This window comes from Dromaius novaehollandiae, chromosome 17, assembly GCF_036370855.1.
Source record: "Dromaius novaehollandiae isolate bDroNov1 chromosome 17, bDroNov1.hap1, whole genome shotgun sequence".
In the NCBI taxonomy this organism is placed as follows: domain Eukaryota; kingdom Metazoa; phylum Chordata; class Aves; order Casuariiformes; family Dromaiidae; genus Dromaius; species Dromaius novaehollandiae.
In genome coordinates this window covers 3,012,068-3,031,540 of record NC_088114.1, presented here as the reverse complement: position 1 = coordinate 3,031,540, position 19,473 = coordinate 3,012,068, and the positions used below count along the sequence as shown (strand labels likewise).

General features: G+C 39.5%; 1 protein-coding gene across 18 annotated transcripts in view; it reads right to left on the bottom strand.

Moving 5' to 3' along the window:
• Positions 1-488: 488 nt before the first annotated feature.
• ATXN2 (ataxin 2) overlaps positions 489-19,473 on the bottom strand; it is a 54,947-nt gene continuing 35,962 nt past the window's right edge. For 13 of the 18 annotated variants that reach the window (XM_064521920.1, XM_064521922.1, XM_064521931.1 and 10 more), the window contains 6 exons: positions 17,603-17,787; positions 16,834-16,966; positions 12,368-12,421; positions 6,704-6,849; positions 5,542-5,769; positions 489-2,170 (listed from right to left, as the gene is read on the bottom strand). In XM_064521920.1, coding sequence (XP_064377990.1) covers positions 1,967-2,170; positions 5,542-5,769; positions 6,704-6,849; positions 12,368-12,421; positions 16,834-16,966; positions 17,603-17,787 — 950 coding nt within the window. In that variant the 3' untranslated portion in view covers positions 489-1,966. The remainder of the gene's footprint in view (positions 2,171-5,541; positions 5,770-6,703; positions 6,850-12,367; positions 12,422-16,833; positions 16,967-17,602; positions 17,788-19,473) is intronic. The other 5 variants (XM_064521921.1, XM_064521924.1, XM_064521926.1 and 2 more) reach the window with 3 other exon arrangements.

The following is a 19,473-nucleotide window of genomic DNA, read 5'->3' as shown; positions in this document are numbered from 1 at the left end:
TTTCTCCTATCATTTTCCCCATCATTTTACCAGTCATTAAGTATCATGCTTATCCCATTTTCTTCCTTTTCCCAGCACCACTGCTGACTTGCATAGTTTCATCATCTTAAGCATCAAGGCCTGGTATGTGACCTATCTCCTGTGAGACACCAGCCAGAACACTGCAAGGCTTAAGGCATTAGCGAATCAATGCGAATGCAAGAAATCAGTTAAAATGGGTGGTGATTGCCAAGCCATACCAAACTTTCCATCATGAAAGCTTTGACTCATTTTTGCAATGGTCCTGCAAGTCAAACACCACTGATTTGGTTTCACTGGAGAAGAACAAAAAAGACAAAAAACCCTCACTCACCCACAAACAAAACACCCCCACCACACCATACTGCAAAGCCTGACGCTAAATAAAGTATTCCTTTCAATTTGGATCAAAAGCTGGAAAACACATTAAAGAAAGATGCTGGTAACACAAGACACAAGCACTAAGCAGATCAGTTTTTAAAACTTTTTTTATTTTTTAATTTTTTTTAAGTTTTTATTTTATATTATCTACAAAGTAAAAGTTTTCTTAACTTAAAAGTTACATCACTGTCTCACGATAGTGATTATCTCATCAAACGTGATTTATAAATAATAATTCATCAGTTTGACGATTAGATTTTTTTTTTTTTTTTACTGAACCTGTTTCAAGTTTAGTTAGAAGTAAAAGGGATCTCCAAGTCTTGATTTTTAGTGATAATAGCAGCAAGAATCACTCTTGTTACTTCTTTTGCTAGCTGATGAGTTCGTAACTTTGAAGGGTCATTAAAAAATAAATAACTTCCAGTTTTCAGCAAGCAGAGTTGGGGCATTTGCAGGACTCAGATACAGTGCATGGAATTATGGAATAGCCCACAAGTTCCTAAATGCCTCTACTCAGTCCGAATCTCTCCCACTGCAAGATGAACTGTTAGCATTCCTAGTGGATGTTACAAGAAATCAATTTTTTTTTTAAACAAAATAAAATGAAATTCTAGTTTTCTGTGCTTCCAGTTGGCAGAAGCAGTAGAAGGAGGGTATTTGGCCTATAAAAGGTATCCAGCCTTTCAGTTATTCCAGATGAGCCTTACAACTGCTGTTGGTGGTGGGCTTGTACTGTAAAAAAAAAGTTCAAATGTAAATAATAAATTGGCAAGCCACACAACAGTTTGCTAGTAAAGTGGTCACAGGACAACTACTGAGCTGAACTTCCTTTTTTTGAAAAAAAAAAAAAAAAAAAAAAAAAGAAAAAGAAAAAGAAAAAAGAAAAAACCCTGCATATTAAGATGTCCTTTGTTTGTTTTGTTTTGTTTTCCTACCTAAACCCTCAGAAAGCATCCTTGTCCTCCTCACACATCCCCCAAGACACAAAATCAGGTACCTAGGTCACTACAAGAGTTCAGAGGTTGTCTGGAGTAAAATAATACAGAAACCTAGGTAGGAATTAAACTTAACGTGGAAAAAAAGTCATATAGCATCTACTTTTCCCCCCAAAATAAAGCTGCAGAACGTTGCTCTGAATTAAAGAATAGACTTCGAACGCCATTTCACTTCAGCTCTCGGAAGTCTAACAGTCCTACCCCTTCAGCAGTATTCTCACTCCTATCCTCAAGACCAATCACTTTAAATTTAATAAAACCCCAGATCATTAAAAACAGGCTACGCGGTCCAACCCCCAAGGCAAAAACCTGGAAGAACACAGTCCCACAATGCCAGTGTCTGCGTAGCTATCCATTTCTGCAATTCAGCTATACAAAGTCTTTGCTAAGTTAGCTAAATCTCGCACGCATAGCTAGGCCTGCATTTGGGCTGGCAAAGTACAAATGCTAAATGCAGAAACGGTCTGCTGTCAGCAGCCCGCCACTGTAAAAGGACATTTTCAGGTTTTTTCGTTCTCCTTTTCCCAAAGTCTGGCTCACACAGCTCTCCTCGCTAACACGACCTGGCTCAGTTACGGTGCAGGTCTCCCGGGCACACACTCCTCACCTGACGGGTGCGTCATATAGGGGAAATGTGTTGTTGTCGAGACTGGAATGGGCTGTAGTGCACTTTGAGCGATGGCGGCTTGGGGACCACCAGGTGGCTGTGTCGTCATTAGCATCATTGGAGCATGGGCAGGTGGGTGAGAAGGAACCATTCCTGACTGTACATGAGCCTGCAACAAAGAGCTCTTTAGTATGAAATGGTCACAAGGAGGCATCACTCCTGGCCACACGACTATCAAGTTTTCTGTACCAGTAAATCCGGAGATTTGCTCCATTTCAACTAGATTAGCTAAAGAGTACAAATAGGGATTAAGTCAGAGATCTTAACGCAGACATAATTAAAAAAAGGCTCAAATCCCTACTGCTGGCTCTGAGCAACATTCTCAACTCTAGCAACTTGAACAGTGAGCGCTGGGAGAGACTACCAGCATCAAAAGGTGGGATATTAAAAAAATAAAAATAAAAAAGCCCAGCAACAAACCTTCAAAACATTATTGTTAGTAACGTAGATCAAAGCACTTCCTATGTAGAGGACGCACTGGATAGATATGCACTTCACACGCTCTAGGAGTCTGGCATCCCCTTCTCATTCATTACACAATTCCACACTTCCATGGCTCCCTGCCCTGGAAACCACTCTCTCCAGTGACCTGTGCCCACATTATCTTTCATCTAAGCAGTCACTCTGAGATGAGTGATTTCATCCCTTAATATTGTTAGGTCAGCTTTGTTCTGTTTCCAGTTAAGCTCATCACATTTTAGGTCCTTGTGTAATCTAAGCAATCATAGTCAAGTCTCAGTGGAAAAAGGAGATTAATCTTTACTACGGCTGATCACCTTCTGGCAAACCAGTTCAGTATCTTGTCAGTTGGCTTCTTCAGTTCAGAAAGAACAGTTTATGACTGTAGAGAATGTCAATATTTTGTTTTAAAATCCAGTAAACACTAGTTTATTAAAAGCACAAAACATTAAGGAACTCAGAGCTGTCAAGGGGGTCTGTCTTGAAAAAAAACCACAGTTGTGTCAAAGGTTTGATTTGTCCTTCTACCTTAGCCCATTAAGAGAGCCCTATGGTGCAATAATTGCAGCCTCAGAGGTCTCACATGCCAGTAAAGACAAGCAGCAGGTACCGGCTACAATTTTATTTCTTCAAGACAAGAGGGCAGTCTCTTATTTGACTCATCGCAGACATTCCTGAAATTTTTAATCAGACTCAAGATTAATAATTAATAGCATTCAAGAAGCTTTTTAAGGCAGGAACTGCAATTCAAATCTTACTCTTGTTCTAAAAAAGGTTTAGAAGATAAGGCTGTGAAAAAGAAATATCCTTCAGGATCAGCACCATTTTTGCTTTGATGAACCTGCTATTACAGCAGCCATAATTATAAAGCAGCTATTCATATAGCAGCTGTATTCAATACAGACACACAGTGGATAATTTCTGCTGTGGCTCAAATGCTCTGCAGATTGGGAGCTGACAGTACTTCGTAATGATTTTTAAAATACTGTTTCTCAAGTGAGATATCTAACAGCTCGAGATCCATCTGATAACCTCAAGGGAAATTCAATTGATCCCCTGTGTTAGCCTAACTGAAATTCCTACATGATGAGATTTCACAATGGTATTCAGCAGTTGGAAATCAGGCTGCTGAGAAGCTATTAAATGCAGTGATTAGTTTCCCCACAATGGAATAATTACATACATTTAAAATTTCTTAAAGAACTGTAGTTATTCCTTCATTAGAGATTTTCAGGAAACTTCTTCATTTCAAGAAGTCAGTTAGTTTGATATAAATATCATGGCTTATATACTGTAATTTTCATCCTAAAAAAAATTTACAGCAGAAGAGACTGCATAAGTCAAAAATCAAGGGTAAAGCAGGCTTTGCCTGTGATTGTTAAAAAAGTACTGGCTATGCAGTCTTTCTAAAACTTACATCTGATTTGCTTTAGCAAAGTTTGCTTATGAAGTGCTCGACACACAAAAAGGAAAACAACGGCAACACCCTACAGTGCAGGCATGGGCCTGGCCTTTTCTGCACAGTTCTGCCTCTAAGTTGACCTTGAAATCAACAGGTCTCAAGGCACAGCACTTAACATGCCACTAACGCAAGAGCTTCCCGCAAGACCCTTCTGGGGGTCACAGGCTGGTATTTCAAGGCATCCCAAGAAGCTACGCAACCTAGACATTCACAGCAGTACCATCACACCAGATCACAGCAATAGCTCATTTAAGTCTAGTATCCGGCTTCTGGCAAAAACCAGAGCCTGAGAGGACATGGCAAGGTGCCACAATAGCAGTATTTAAGTTTAGACATCCTCTCTACACCCTCCCACAGGAAAAAAAGGCAGATAAATTAAAAGCCTAACAATTAAAAAGCTAAAACTTCAACATCAGTAAAACAATTCTTAAATAACAGTTAATTCATTTGATTAACTGAGTGTCCCAGGGACCAAAGCAAAGACTTTTATCAAAATTCAGTAAGGGACTGGACACCTATTAGGCTAACATCCCTAATTACTGTTAGTGACAATATCCCAAACTATTGTCAACCTGCATGAGAAGGCATAAGCCAGACACCACGTGCTTAGTGTGAAGAAATTATGCAGACAAATTGCTTAACTGTCCACTCATTGACAAAGCTCACTAAATCTGTTAGATTTAGTACCACATTAGAAAACCTTTTAAACATTGCTTTATGCAGAGCTCCTGATTAATTATGTGCTTCCCTTCCCCCAATTTTTTTTCAGTGAGCTGACCACAAGACTGCAGTTAAGAGAAGTGGGAGTCTGATCCTGAAGCAAGGATTGTGGTTAAGTTGTGCAACATCAGGAATCTCCTGTTCATTTAGAACCTGACACAAAAATATTCAGGCCTTTCTTTCTCAGCAAGGACTGCCTTGCACCCATCTGAACTGAATCTCACTTATCTTATCTCCCACTGCAGTGCTGCCCTGATACTCACTCCCTAGTAATCCTTCGTAATATCCTTTACTGGAGGTACTTGTGTAAGTTTGACTAAAACGCAGAGCCTAACACAGCCACCAGAATTAGCAATTCAGCCTTCCTCAACTCAGCTCTCACCTCCAACCCTTCTGTATGCCAGCTCTTGGAGTGATCACACAGCAAACCTGATCAGTGAACTGATTTGACTGAGAAATAGCCTAAAATAGGGGTGAGGGGCACACGTTAGCAGAATCAGGTCCCCAGTCTGGTTTGCTGCATGACCAAACAGTTCTGTGAGCAGAATGGTGGGGTAAGACAAGGATAGGAGGAAGAGAGCTCAATTTCTTTCAGTTGCAGTGCCAGCTTCAGCTGTCTTCATTACACTACAGCTGTAGATGTAGCGAGTGTTGGAAGCTGAGGCCCAAGTAACTTGTAAAACTCTAAAAGAAAGGCAATGTACAGACAGAAATCTAAAAAACATAACAGGTAATTTGTGCCGAGAGGTGACAGAATGGAAATCCCTTCAGCAGGCCCGACTGTCCTATCTTTGGGGCATTAAGACATTTAGTCTTGAAGGTTGTTAAACTGTGTTTACCTGGGGGACATGGGCCATGTGTGGCGGATTGGTATATGCAGGTTGAACATGGGAGGGATGAATGGTGAAGACTGTTTGTTGTGCTGTAGGAAAACTATTTTGTGGAGACTGCGTATTGGAGCCTGGCGTCATGGAAGGTGGGGTTGGAGCTAGACCTGCATGGTAAATTGCCGACTGCTGTTGTGGGTTTGCCAGGTGGAGTGCCTGAGCAGCCTGATGCTGATGATGCTGCAAAAAAGATAAGAAACAGTAAGATTAAGGCTTTGGTCTGGAAAGGGTACACATTTATTCTGCAAACTTGTCTAAGAAAGGCTTGCAAAACTGCTCTTGATATCGAATATCTTAAAGGGCAGATCTAAGCATCACCACATCTATGGTAATGATGAAACTCATTTGTATTCCACAAGGCTCATTTTCCTTGCACTAAGGAGTCATGTGAGCAGGAGCCTGGAAAACTGATATATTCACCAGAACGTAGAGAGTCAGGCATAAACAGGAAGGAGAACCTGCAACCTGGAGACTGGACACACTTCACAGTTGCATTTATAGAAGTCCATAATCATTACTAGCAAGTAACTAAGGCGTGCACAGCATTATCACGAGGTCTGCGAAAGGCCTACTTTGTTTTCAGCAAGGAAAGAAGCTGAAGGCCTTTGACAAAAACAAGTTAAACATTTCTCAGCACTTACCTACTCTGTTTCTAGTTGTAACTTCCGCTCATATTAAGCTGTGACAAAATTTTTCAACCTTCCTTAATCCTAACACAGAAACAAGCACTTTTAAAGCTACATCTCATCCCCTCAGAAGAGGAAGAAATGAACAGTTGGGCTCTATGCTGGCCATCACTAAGGGAAATTGGACTGCAACAAGTTTTCCTGCTAGCTTACCTAGCAAACTACGCCGTGAGCCTACTACCTTTGACTCCTAGGCACTGCAAACAGAAAATTGAAATGATACCACTCTACTCCCTCCCTTCTAGGAAACAGAGGAGGATCTAGACAACTCCTGTAAGAAAGCTGTTACATGTAGTTTGTTTAGACAACTACATTCTACCACTTTTCCTCTCAAGATCAATATATCGATGTAAAGTAACAGATTGATACAGTGCCTCCTACAAAGTGGGTCAAAGTTTAAAAACATTCACTCTCTTGAGTGCTGTTACCTGCACGGGGCTAGGAGCAGGGTGGCTTCCAGTATGTTGGCTTTGCTGCTGGCCAGTTGGCGTGGCAGAAGGCTGAGGATGCGGAGGATGCGGATGCAGGGTAGCATTAGGGTGGGCATACTGCTGAGCAAGTGAGCCAGTGGAAACTAGGATGAAAAAGAAGAATGTTTAACAACTTATACAGAACATATATCTTACCAAATCATCTACACTTGAAGATTTTACTATATCTCAATCATACTGTAAATCTTTTCCCTCCCCCTTCTAAAAAATATTTATCTTGAAATTGCTGAGTATCTTACCTTGCATTCCTGTAGTTTGTTTTTTCAGGAAAGTCTATAAATAACCGTAATTAGACAGTTCATCTTCCCTAGTTTGACAATGTAACAGATACTTCATATAAAAGAACAATATTTCAACTTTTGTTTAGTCAAACAGACCAGTTTAAAATATAAAATTTATCATTTCCATACAATTTAGTTTTTCCTGAAATATACTTTAAAAAGGTGTTACAAGCCATTTTTATTTCCACCATCCAAAAAATTCTTTGGCCTTATACCTGGCTAACCTCACCATGCTACTCTTCTGGAAATTGTTCACAGCACAGTCAGTGTAAGGTATACACACTGCATGCATGTGCAAGAGCTATAGGGTCACACAGCATATACATAAAATCTAAGAAAACGAAGGCTTCTCAAGGACCAAGTTTTTGCTGAAGCCAGTATCTTGTACTAAAATAACATATCTTTCTCCACAAGGCCAATTACAGAATCCTTTCTGGATCACCACCATTCACTGAGCTTCTAGACATTGCTATGAAATTCTTCATTCCTTGAAACAGTAGTAAATTAGGTATGAAATTCCAAAAAAGGAAAAAAACCCCACAACAACATGAAACTTTCACACAAGTGAAACCACATCTGTTGCTACAGCCGTACCGGTCTCCAACAACAAGCTAATTTCAACAAGTCCTCCTTGAGGAGTCTGCCCTGTTTTGCTTCAAAATGGGTCATGCTAAATTGCTTTTTGATTTCTGAGGGAATATAAGAACATATGAAAAGCCACAATAAAAGACTGCTCTCAAAGTATTTAACTGGAGAGCAAGACCCTAAGGAAATGAAGCTGCACTGTCTATTCCCCTGTATTGCTTTTGGGTCTTGTGTATCAACCAATCCACAGTCCACAAACACATTTCTGCCTGTGATAGCATGCACTACTGCACTACTCTTTCCAACACTACAGCTGTCAAAACTGAGGCTAGTTTTGCTACCCACAGGGCTGAAAGGGAAACATTCAAAGCAAACTATCAACCTGCTCCTGAACCTGTTCCATGCAACTGTTGCTTATTCATTCAAGTAATTTCTGACCAAGTTTAATTACTTCTCACTATCAGGGTTACAGCATTTTTATGGTGTTTGTGTTGCACGAGAAAACTTGATGGCCGTATGAAGTGCCTCTCTGCAGCATGCCTTTACAGGTAAATTTTTGAGGCAGGATGATTATGATGTTAATTTTTTTTCCCTGTCTGAGCCAATCTGAAAATCAAGTACAGGGTTTGAGGGGGGGGGAAAAGCAAGGTACAAGGAGAAACTTTAAGCATAACTGTTATGCTGCAGACACCTCCCCTGGGTATTTATGGCTAGTGACATGCATCATCTCATTTCTGCAAGTAACTGTTTGCTGCAGATTCTGAAGATTTTCACTGTGTTGGGCTATAGGTTTCTGAATACATAGAACTGCCTGAGTGTATATACAAAGGATGAAAAGCGAGAGATGGATGGAGAAAATGGACAAAAATGTAGCTGCATCTGAAAGCAAATGACTATTCAGCAAGAGCAAGTCGCAAGAGGACAGCAGCCACATGGTGCTCTATTAACTAGCCTTGATACATTACTACTCTATGCACATATTTGTTTTCCTCCAGTTTGGTTTGTTATAAAGCTTACAATACTATTTCTCTAAAATAGTCAGACTCACTAAAACACATACACACAGTATCTTTTCACCTAGTTGAGCCCTATACAGGCCACCATGAAGGTCTCTCCTTTATAAAATAACTGCCTAGAACATTTAATTTAATTCCATTCTGCTGTCTTGAAAGCTCTACTAAGTCTTCAGTGAGCAAATGGTCCAACAGTGATGTGCACGACAGTTTCAGGTAATTCTGCAGAGGAACTTCCTATATACTTGTAAACCTAAATCCTTTCAGTCTGAGCTCTGTTTTGATCCTAGCATACTTTAAGTGGTAAACCTTCATATGTTATCAGCATTTCTGACGGGGAGAATTTTTTGGAAATGCTTCAATATTTTCTATGCACACTGGCAAGACTACTTATCTTCTGCCGCAGCACTTTGCTTTTCATATCACTACTAAAATTTATTTTGCAGCAGCATCCCCAACAAATTTCTATTTAGACAACTTTCAAACATTATTCCTCCCTACAAAGACTACATGCAAATGATCAATGGAAACACAGGCCATTTTTATAGTAGGAATTTTATAGTTTCATAAAGTAGTAGAATTTCTCAACCTCATTATTATACAACACTGAAGAAGGCCAGAAGTATTATCTCCAAAGTAATGGAAATAAAAGCATAGAAGGATTCGCGTGTTTGCCAAAGGGCATGCTACCAGACATCTGCCTTCCTCAGGTCTCATTCCACTGCTTCAGCCACAGAGTTGGCATGCCTGACTGCAAATTAACTTCAGCTCCATTCAAGAGGTTTTAAAATGTACATGAAAATTAGTTGCAAGATATTCAAGGCTTCCCACATCCTGCCACACTACTTGTTAAGAGCCCCAAAATAATGTGGTACTCCCTTAGACCATTAGTGCAATTTATCTTGCATTTCTTTACGGCTAAGAGAAAAATAAACTAAATTATTCTGCAGTAGATATATTATACAATAAAAATTCAAAATAAAGAATTTATTTCTTAGGAAACTAGTTAAACCCAGAAACAGTACACCAAATAAAAAAATGCAGAAAAGGAGGGGGATGCAGAAAAGAGAAGTGTCAAGTTTTTGTCACGGTATCAGCTCTTTCATAACCTTCTAAAGGCCTTTTGTCCGTAGCTTTGCATTTAAAGGAACAGATTTTTAATTAGAGATTTAGAATTTTCATTTCCCTGTCTTCTCCTCTCCCCACTTCTGTCTTCACAGATTACTGTAACAAGCTCTAGAAGATTACTTGAAACCAGTTCAGATGCTGCTGCAAATTATGTTTTAATAGTAACATTAAAAATGCCTTTTAGAAAAAGTTATCTGGAGACTTATCTAAGTCCCGTACAGACGTTGTAAACAAATCAAGGAGGCTTCAGGAAGAGTGGAAGCAAGGCTGAAATAAGTGCGCAGACCTTTGCCAGCTCAAAACCAAGGTTCAAACTTTTTAACTCGAGAAATAATTCACAAGGGTTTCCCATGCTTAGCTAGCACACTTAAGAGTTCAAGACAAACAAGTAAAATCTATCCTAGATTAGCATGCCTGTGAAAGAAGTCTTGCAAAATAGTCAGGAGAAATTCACCTACTGAGCCGCAACTAAAACACTTTCACTGCAACTCTTTCAAGAATTTTCTCCTGTTCATCAAAACAGCTACTCGTATCAAATAGGAAACAAGATAAGACTGGGTGGGAGGGGAGGGAATAAAAATCACCAATTATCCAGTGTTTTCCTCAGTGTGTCAGCACTTCAGAGATTTTCCAGATGGCCATCTAGTATCTGAGAGTGCTGAGAAAGCCCTAGGAAGGGACAAAATAGCTCTGCATGGCTCATAGCAGTAAGTAACATCAGCTCATCTGAACTCCAGTGGAAATATACTGCTTCTCACCCCCTATGCCAGACGTTTCTCTCCCCCAGAAATACTCACTGGGCTAACTCACTTCACTTCAGCACCTTTCTGACCAAGTAGTTTCCTGACATGAGATATTTAACTGAACTAACCTTGTGAGGATACAGGGTGAAGATAAGCAATTCAGTAATGGAGTGAGCAAAAACATCAGATGGATTTGATCACCAAATTCAACTCTACAAAAGTGCAACCCTGATCATGATTCTGAGAGGCAAACAAAAAGAAGTCAGCTATCAAACTCACAGCTGAAATTAAAAGAGGCAGAGCAGCAGAAATCAGACAGATCTCCCAGTTATAGGGTATATACAGAAATCGTATCATGTAATTTCATATTTTCCCTGGTAGAAATTTCAGTGCTGTCAATGGACACAGTGGTCAACATCCAAACATCAGCGCACTGATAGAGCCTGTTTTCAGGAACTGACCAGAGAACAAACCTGAATTTAAGATTATTGCCAGACCCAGTAAGATGGTGAGGATAACTACATTTAAAAGACCTGAATGGTAGGAAGCAAAGAAATAGCAATGTTTCTTTCATATTATAAACATTTACAGAAGTCATTTTACACATGTAGAGTGGACTTCATTTAAAAGAATATCCACTAAAGGAACGAGTTTATTCAAGTTATTTCAGTGCACCAAACCAAGATGCATGAACATAGCACAGGCCAACCTCTACTCCACTGGTTCACACAAAACCTTTTCTGTACAAGAAACACACAGGAAGTTCGTTCCGGAACAGATTTTTGGAGGAGGACAAGGGGTAGTTCTCATATCCCTCTTGCAGGAGCTAAATCAGGAAGGAGAAGGAAGCCTGGCATAGGTTGCACAGAATTAGACACAGCAACAAGTCTCACTGCAGGACAGGAGCCAAGTCCAAAGACAACCTGAAACTGCAGTCCTCTTTCCCCATGCCTTGATGACAGCTACAGATCATCCTGCAACTACACCCTCCACCCAAAGCCTAACTGACCAAAACCAGCTTCCTCAAAGTTCTGGGTAAAAGCCAATGTAAAAGGCAGTATTTTTTGATTGTTTGCCTCTTCTGGTACACACATACAACTGAAGTCTGGATTAGCCACTGTGTACTTAAAAGCATGGAGTACAACAGCCCCTCTCATTTCTTACATTGATGGAGGCCACCAACTTGGATAGCAACACACAGGAGCACCAGAGCCACGTAATATAACTGGCAACGTTTACCTGACAAGGAGGAAGCCATCCCGTGCTGTACACCGACACAGGATCCTTAATGGGGAACTGTGTTCTCGTCACAATAATAACAAAGTGCGTTTTTTCACTGCACTCGTTCAGTGACACCAAAGTAACTCTGCAGAAAGCTTCCTCAACCTGCAACTCAATTCCTCCCGGGGGCTCAGAACTCGGGCCACAGCTTTCTAATGTGATAAGGCGTAAGATATTTTTCCTTTTAGGATGCTGACTAACTTGCAAAGTTTTAAAATCTCATTTGAGCTATGAAAGATAGCAAACAAGGGAGTTCACCCAGGTTTTAAGCAGAGGTTATCCACACAGAGCACTAATTTCTGACTGCAGATGAGTGACTACGTAGTCAAGTTCAAGCTTATTTGGTGTGCAAAATGCATTTAAACATCTGACAGATCAGCTTCCCGTGGTACTCTAAATCCATTCAACAGCTTAATTCCCCCGTCCATTGAAAGGAACCTTCCTGTGTTTTCTATATACTGGTTTGGTGCAAGGAAACTTGTTCCCTTAACACGTCCCATTCCTTTAACATCTATTCTTTAGAAAGTGCTTTTCTGTACAATCAAAATTAGTACAAAAAACCCAACTCACTGGCAAAGTAGAAAGAAGGGCCTGTCTCCTTGCTGTATGGTATTTTGGGACATGCTGAATTTGGGAAATAGAAAGGTAAATTAGCCTCTTGCCACGTGCATACTTCTCGTCTTCTGGATAGGTCAGCATCTGTTTTTTTGTGTTTTTGTTTGTTTTTGTTTTTTTGAAGATTGTAGATTCATGCAGATATTTTTATTTACTTAGTTGCTATTAGAGCTGGATATTTAGTTTTACAACTGGGTGATGATGAAACAACTTGAGTCTCAGGTAAGCCTTCCTTCTGAACTGTGACACTGAGGACTTCAGTTCTTAATTTAGTATTAACACAGAAATAAAGTCTACATCAATTAATGGTCTATTACAGTTCACTGTAATGAGAAAGTTAAAATATAATTACATTAAAACAAAAATTGGCCCCTTGCTTTTCCAGCTATACCACTGGCATTCTTAACAGTTCCAAGACACCTTTGGTGACTGGTTCACTCTTAGTCCCTGGAGAATCCTTTGAAGTTTATATTATATCCACCATTGTACTATCGGGGTAATAGAATTTACTCTACTGCTGAGACAGAAACCAGATAAAGTTAGAGACAATACCAGACCAGTAAAACATATGCAGAAGGGGAAAGGGAAGGGAAAGTGGGGACAGGAATGAGAACACAAAAACAAGAAATGCATCCGCATAAAACCAAGGTCTGGTTTTGCACAAGTTTGTTTTTAAACACAAAAGTAAAGTTTTTCAGAGGACTCCAGTTATCCAAAACCATAGGCAATTTAGCTACACGGTAAAACTATTAGAAGTTAATTGTCACAGGAATACATCCACCTGCAGCTTAGGTAACCAAATTTTCCACTGACACCACAAGACAGACTTGTGTCTTTATGCTACATATATCAAGCAGTCTAACTGCAAACCCTGGCCAGTAAATTCTGCCAGACCAATGATGCCAGTATGACGGAGATCACACAGAGCCAGCGCCTCAGGGGAAGACAGAGGCTCAAGATGTTATACTCCAAAACCAAAGTGTAGTTTAGCAGGGCAAGAATGACAAAGCAGCATTAAGGTATTTGTATGTGGCAGTTAAAGGTGTGCGTATCGCTCTGTTTCAGTAGTACATGCATTTCAAACTTCCCATGATAAAGACATTTAAGTGGTTCACATCTCCAGAGGTTACAAGCTGAAGTGTATAATAGACGTTTTTCATGTCTGGCTGGTAGACAGGACGAAAGATAGTTGTTTGAACACTGTATTTCCCAACTGTGTTTTTAGGGGAAAAAAACGACGATTTAAACATTCCTCTGTCATATGTTTAGACGGTCTGCTAGTGGCCAAACAGCTTAGCTACTCTGCTTCTCTTGAGCTCTTGTTAACTCCAGTTTGTGAAACAGAAGCAGGACACACATAATGACTGACAAAGAAACCCCAGAAGTGCAGAAATATCCTGTTAAACAGCATTAGACAAACATTTGGGGGGGGGGGGGGTTTGTTTTTAACTGAATAATTACATATCAACAAGTATAAGTCACTAAGTTTTTTGGATTGAGATCTCTCTTCATAAGATGGGAAGGAAAACAAAAAATAAATACTTTCAGCAGTCAGGATAATTCACTTAATGGATAAACAGGCATTTCTCTTCATCGACAGGTAGTTACTCTTTGCCACAGACTTCTACTTCACTCAAACCATTGATGAAGACGGAGTTTCAGATCTCACCAGAAAATATTTCACACCTTAAGAATACTAAGCAATGCCCCCAACCCTCACACGTCAGTGCATTGTCCTTGCAGATATCTTCTTTCTACCACACACATAGGAAAAAAACGGAGTGAATTTTGCAAGAATTATCTCAAAGAAAGCACCAGCATCTTGAAGGATAAAAGGGTACTGTAACCCACTTAATACTGACAACAGTGGAAAAAAAATCAGATAGCAATTTTAAAGAGCCAAAAAGGAATCTGAGAACTTGCTTGAGCAAACGCTCCAGAAATCAAAAGCAGCAATGGTTGTTCTTTCTCAGGAAGTTGGCACTCTCTATTTTCCGTTAGTCTTAAAAGAGGACCAGATTAGATTCAGAATCAACGTGTGTTGGTATATTTAATTCAAAGATACTGTGGGTAAACTTAAGATTCCCAAAATACTGAACACAAGTTGTAGATACTTTTTACATTACAGTTCAAAAATATCTAACCTCACTCAGTGAGGCTATGAATGAATCCAGTAAGTTGCCCTTTAGCAATTTACTCCATGAGCAGCATATCACCTTAAGCAATTCTATATTTCTTTCCAAGCAGTCACATATTGATAAATGGAAGTTGAAGTAATACATTACAGATGGATACATTTTGAGGAAAAGCAACCAGTCTAGGCAAGGTCTTGAAGGATTCAGCATATGGAAGACTTGCAAAAATGTGCACTGAGACTGTGCTGCACTACAGCAGAAGTCACGTAATGTGTAGCTAACTGAAAATCTTGCAGGTTAAGGGTGCAGCTGGGCCAATTCTTGTCAGACTAGGCAATAAACATGCCTGCACATGGCAAGAATATACTCTCACCAAAAACATCTCTCATACAGAGTTCATGATGCTGCACCAGTATTCAAGCGGTTTGGGTGACTTCTACAACAAGAATTTCTAGGACTTGATCATTTACCGGGAAGGTGGGGAAACATTTAGAAGAGTATATACCAAAGAGCTATACCAAGTAGCTATTGAAAAGAACACAGGAGCACATGCAATTTCTGTCAAATGAGGTGCTCTTGGAAAAGCAGCATTTAATTATGTGGAAAGAAACACCAAACAACTTTTCCAAGTTTGACCCAGCTTCAATAGTGTGCACTGGTAGGTAGTCACATACCTACAACAGACAAGCTGCAAAACCAACAAAAAAATCCACATAATAAGAACAGCTGTAAATTAGAATATCAGTGAAAAAAGCTATACAGAGATTTGATCAAAGCCAACCAAAGGAACAGGCTTGTACTTCAGTACTACAGAACCCACTGGGTACAGAAGATAAGGATGGTGTACAATGGGATACTGCTAAGAAGTCACACGCATCCATTTTGAATCAGATCTCAGAGATTATCTCATGTCTGGTTTTATTTTAATTAGGATTCGAGAGGAGAGTTTTCACCAAAAAAGGTCTGAAAGCCTTTGATCATTCACTTCATTGGAATTCTACTTAATCTAATGAAAAAGCAAACAGAAGATCTGTTTACATGAACACCTCAAGCACAAGAGTTGAAAGGATCGAAGTAATATAATTAGCAGGACCCGTGAGAGAAAGACTTAAGCTCTACAAGTAACTTCCACTTCAGCTTTATTACAAATGAGCTGAAATATTCTTCCTCCAAGTGCCAAAAAGTTTCACCTCCATTATTAATTTTGTTTCTTAACTATGTTATCATACCACTGCAGAGATCTGACAGGAGGATGTTTTCAGATGGGTAAGACACAGACTTGGTTAAATCAGAATTAATTCCACACTAAACTTCAGATTTTTAGGCTTGTAAGTTTTCATGATACATCATGGGCTTCCATTAAGTAGAAGTGTAAAACTAAGCACCGTAAAACATACAAAGATGTCTAAAGGTACAGAAAATCTTTTATTAGAATCTAAGTCAATAATATACGTGACCCAATAAAAGTCTTCCTCAGATGCTATAACAAGTATTGAAATGCCATGTTGTCAAGAAACCACCTGCTGTTTTGACATTTTATGACAATTTCCAAGTCTTTTGGCAACCTTGGATCTACCTGTTTCGAAGCATGTTTCGCAGCAAGTTTTTTTTTCCTCTGAATTGGGTATTGATTTACCATACATTTATAATGCTTTAGTGTTCTTCACGTTATACTTTGTAACAAGGTAACCCACATTTTCAGGATTTCACTGCAAGTGAAATATGCCCATCTGGTAATGCTGGAGACTAGTTGTCAAAGTCAGAGCAATACATGAGTTGTTTCATATGCTTATTCTTGACTTACCAAAAAAGAAAGGTAAGCAATACAAGTTTTATTTTGCTTAAACAGCAGCTTTCATACTGTTAATAATGCTAGTAGTACCATAAAGACAGCATTTCACTAGTTGTCAGAACTAAAGTCAAGTTTTGAAACTGAGATCATAGCCTTGCAATAAAATCAGTCCTAATTATAATCAAGAAACAATCAAGGGATGTTGTCTCAAGAGCATCAAGAGAACTTGAACAAACTTCTTTCAGCAGATATTCTTTAGCAGCTTCCCAGGTTGAAATTTCATCTTGGTCACTGGCATCTTACTGAAATCAGCATACTTGAGTTTTCATTTTAACCAGGTGGCTCAGTTTTCAATGCTCTGCTCATCATATGATTTATAAACCACATCTACTGATGTAATCTGAATGATACCCATGTTTGAAGCTTGAGATTAAAGATATCCCTGCGCAATTTAACAACTTAAAAAGTTACATATAACACAAAACGTTTCCTACCATACATAGCATGCGTCTGTTCATGCGCACCATACTGTGTTGCAGAAGAAGATACTAAACCAGGCTGTGCATGTGTTGGTGGTGCCATCATTCTAGCGTTGCCCTGTATTACAGGGCTATAAACGTGAGGATGCTGCATTCAACAGAAATAAGAAAAAACAGACAGTTAATCGAAGGACTGTTATAAAGAAACTCGTCTGATCAAACCAATAATTATGTATGTAGAGACAGAAATAGCTTGTCTTACTAAAACGCAATGCAAACTAAAGATTTCACACCATCACCATTAACCCAATTGTCCCTAAAGACGTAAGGGATATTTTCTGTAGTGGGCTAGAAAATGACAAAAAAGCACTAGCATGACTAATTTCTGTCACTCTAATTATGTAGTAAGCTTATGTATATAATTATATACCTATCCAATTATATATGTGTACTTAAAAGCCTTTAAGTAACAGGGATACACCAAATAGTTTATTTTTAGAACGCGGAATCAGGAGATGCCCTGTTTGTGATTTGAAAGGAATCATTTCTGCCCTTTTAACAGAGCTGAAAGGCAATACCAATAGCAAACACCAGTTTCTAAACGGACTTTAACATTTGTCACAGGCTTTGAAGCACATTACATCAAGACCAAGTATCCTCCAGAATACAGAAACTGTTCATAGTGGCTACTTACAAAATTACTGGAGACAACAGGCAGTATTTAGAACTGAGCCACTTAATTATTTCTGTTTTGACTGAGCACATACACTAAAAAGATGCTTACCTGAGATTGGTAGTGTGGCACATGCTGCACAAGAGGCTGATTAGGAAACTGTTGGGGACTATATGCAACATATTGTGTTGAATAAGCTGGTGGCGTAGCTACAATTGGAGGGCCTGCTGCTGAGGCAGGATGCATCATGGTGCTCTGATGATGTTGGTCTTGCCGTTGCTGTGGCATATTTGGTACTACAAAGCAAAGAGCACCTCACGTTAGAAACACAGGGTGAGGAGCAATTGTCTTCCTGAAAGACTTTACATTACAGTGTCACCATGACAAAGTAGAATATCCTCACCTCTCACCTTTCTCTTGCTAGGAAACATTCAATTTTCATCACTGCCTTTCAGCTATGCGCATGGCCACAAACCCCGGCCTGCTTTTTTGTGAGGCAGGGGAGAAGGTGGAAGGAAAGAAAGACTGACAAGAAGCAAGAACAAAAGAGAGAGGTTTTATCAGGATACCTACATTAATCAAATTTGATCATGCCCCTTCAAAAGGCTTAATTTACCCTCTATGGAAACTACTGGGCAACTGCTCCTTGACTGGAGAGCTGAGTCTGTGACAGTTACTTGTGCTCATGGCTGAGGAGAGTAGAATAAAAGTCTCCACACAGCCACAGTTCTAGGTATTCACCTCTTAAGCTCTGTGCTATCCCTCAGAATAGCAGAAAGTAACTTTTGGGTCACGGTCAATACTGAAGGGGACAAATCATCCTATAGGAGGAAAAGGAATAGGAATAATTAGAGGGAAGAAAGATTAAGAGAGCAGAGCACTGCAATGTGGTGAGCTACCCTGATAAGAAGGCAAACCAAAATCACAGCAGCAAGGCACTCAGACTAATTTTACCTACTAAGCAACAGGGCATGATAGTTCAAGGTGAGCTCCACCTTGCTGCACTGAAACTGCAACTAAAAGCTAAGGTAACTCAAGCACCTGTAAACTCCACTGCAGTGTGCAATGTAGACAGACCCCTTAGAGAGAGGAAGAGAGGGAAAGGTTGAAGGTGTCAGTAAATTCTCTCCATAATGAAATTTACATCGCAAATCAACAACAGGAAAAAAAATAAATATAGGAAGCAACTTGAACAGCATAAAGGCACTGAACTTAAACACATGCAGTTCCTTCAGGGCTCTGCTGCACACAGGATGGATATGCAGAAAATTATACTGAAACTCAAAAAGGGAATTCAGAATAGGAAACCTGCCTCGCAGAGCAAATGAGAGTATATATCAATATACGTTTGATTAAAATATTCAATATTGCCAACCAAAAGACTTCATGAATCAAGCCACTGTAAAGTTAGAGTATTTTAAGACAGAAATACATTACAGGTTTTGTCTTCCCTACATTCAAAAAGGCTACTTGTTTAATTCTGAGCAGCAGCAGAACTGCTCTTTTAATCCCTTTCCTCCAATGACTGGAGCTACAGGACTGGAACTGATCATCACAAACCACTGTATAAAACTGCAAGAAAGCATGCACTGTGTAGAATTAGCGTATTATCTGAAACATGACTATAAAAACAAGACCATCATTTTTCTGCTCCTTTGCTTCACTGAAGAGATGAGAGTGCACGTCAACATACACACACACGTACGGGTTCTCATCTCCACAGCCACAGGTGTCACTCATTAAAAACAAGGTATTGTTAGTCCAGTTATTCAGTTACTGTCACGGAAGGGATGCAAAAGAACGAACTGGGACCAGCAACAAGCCCTTTTCAGAACAGAGTAAAATAGTCTTTCTGAAGAAATACAAATTGTTCTTGTTGACAGAAATACTCTGTTAAGGCACTATTCAGGGCTCTGCTGCAAACTAGAACAGAAAGATCCTTTCTGAACAAACCTATAGCATTTAGGAAATATAGGAGACAC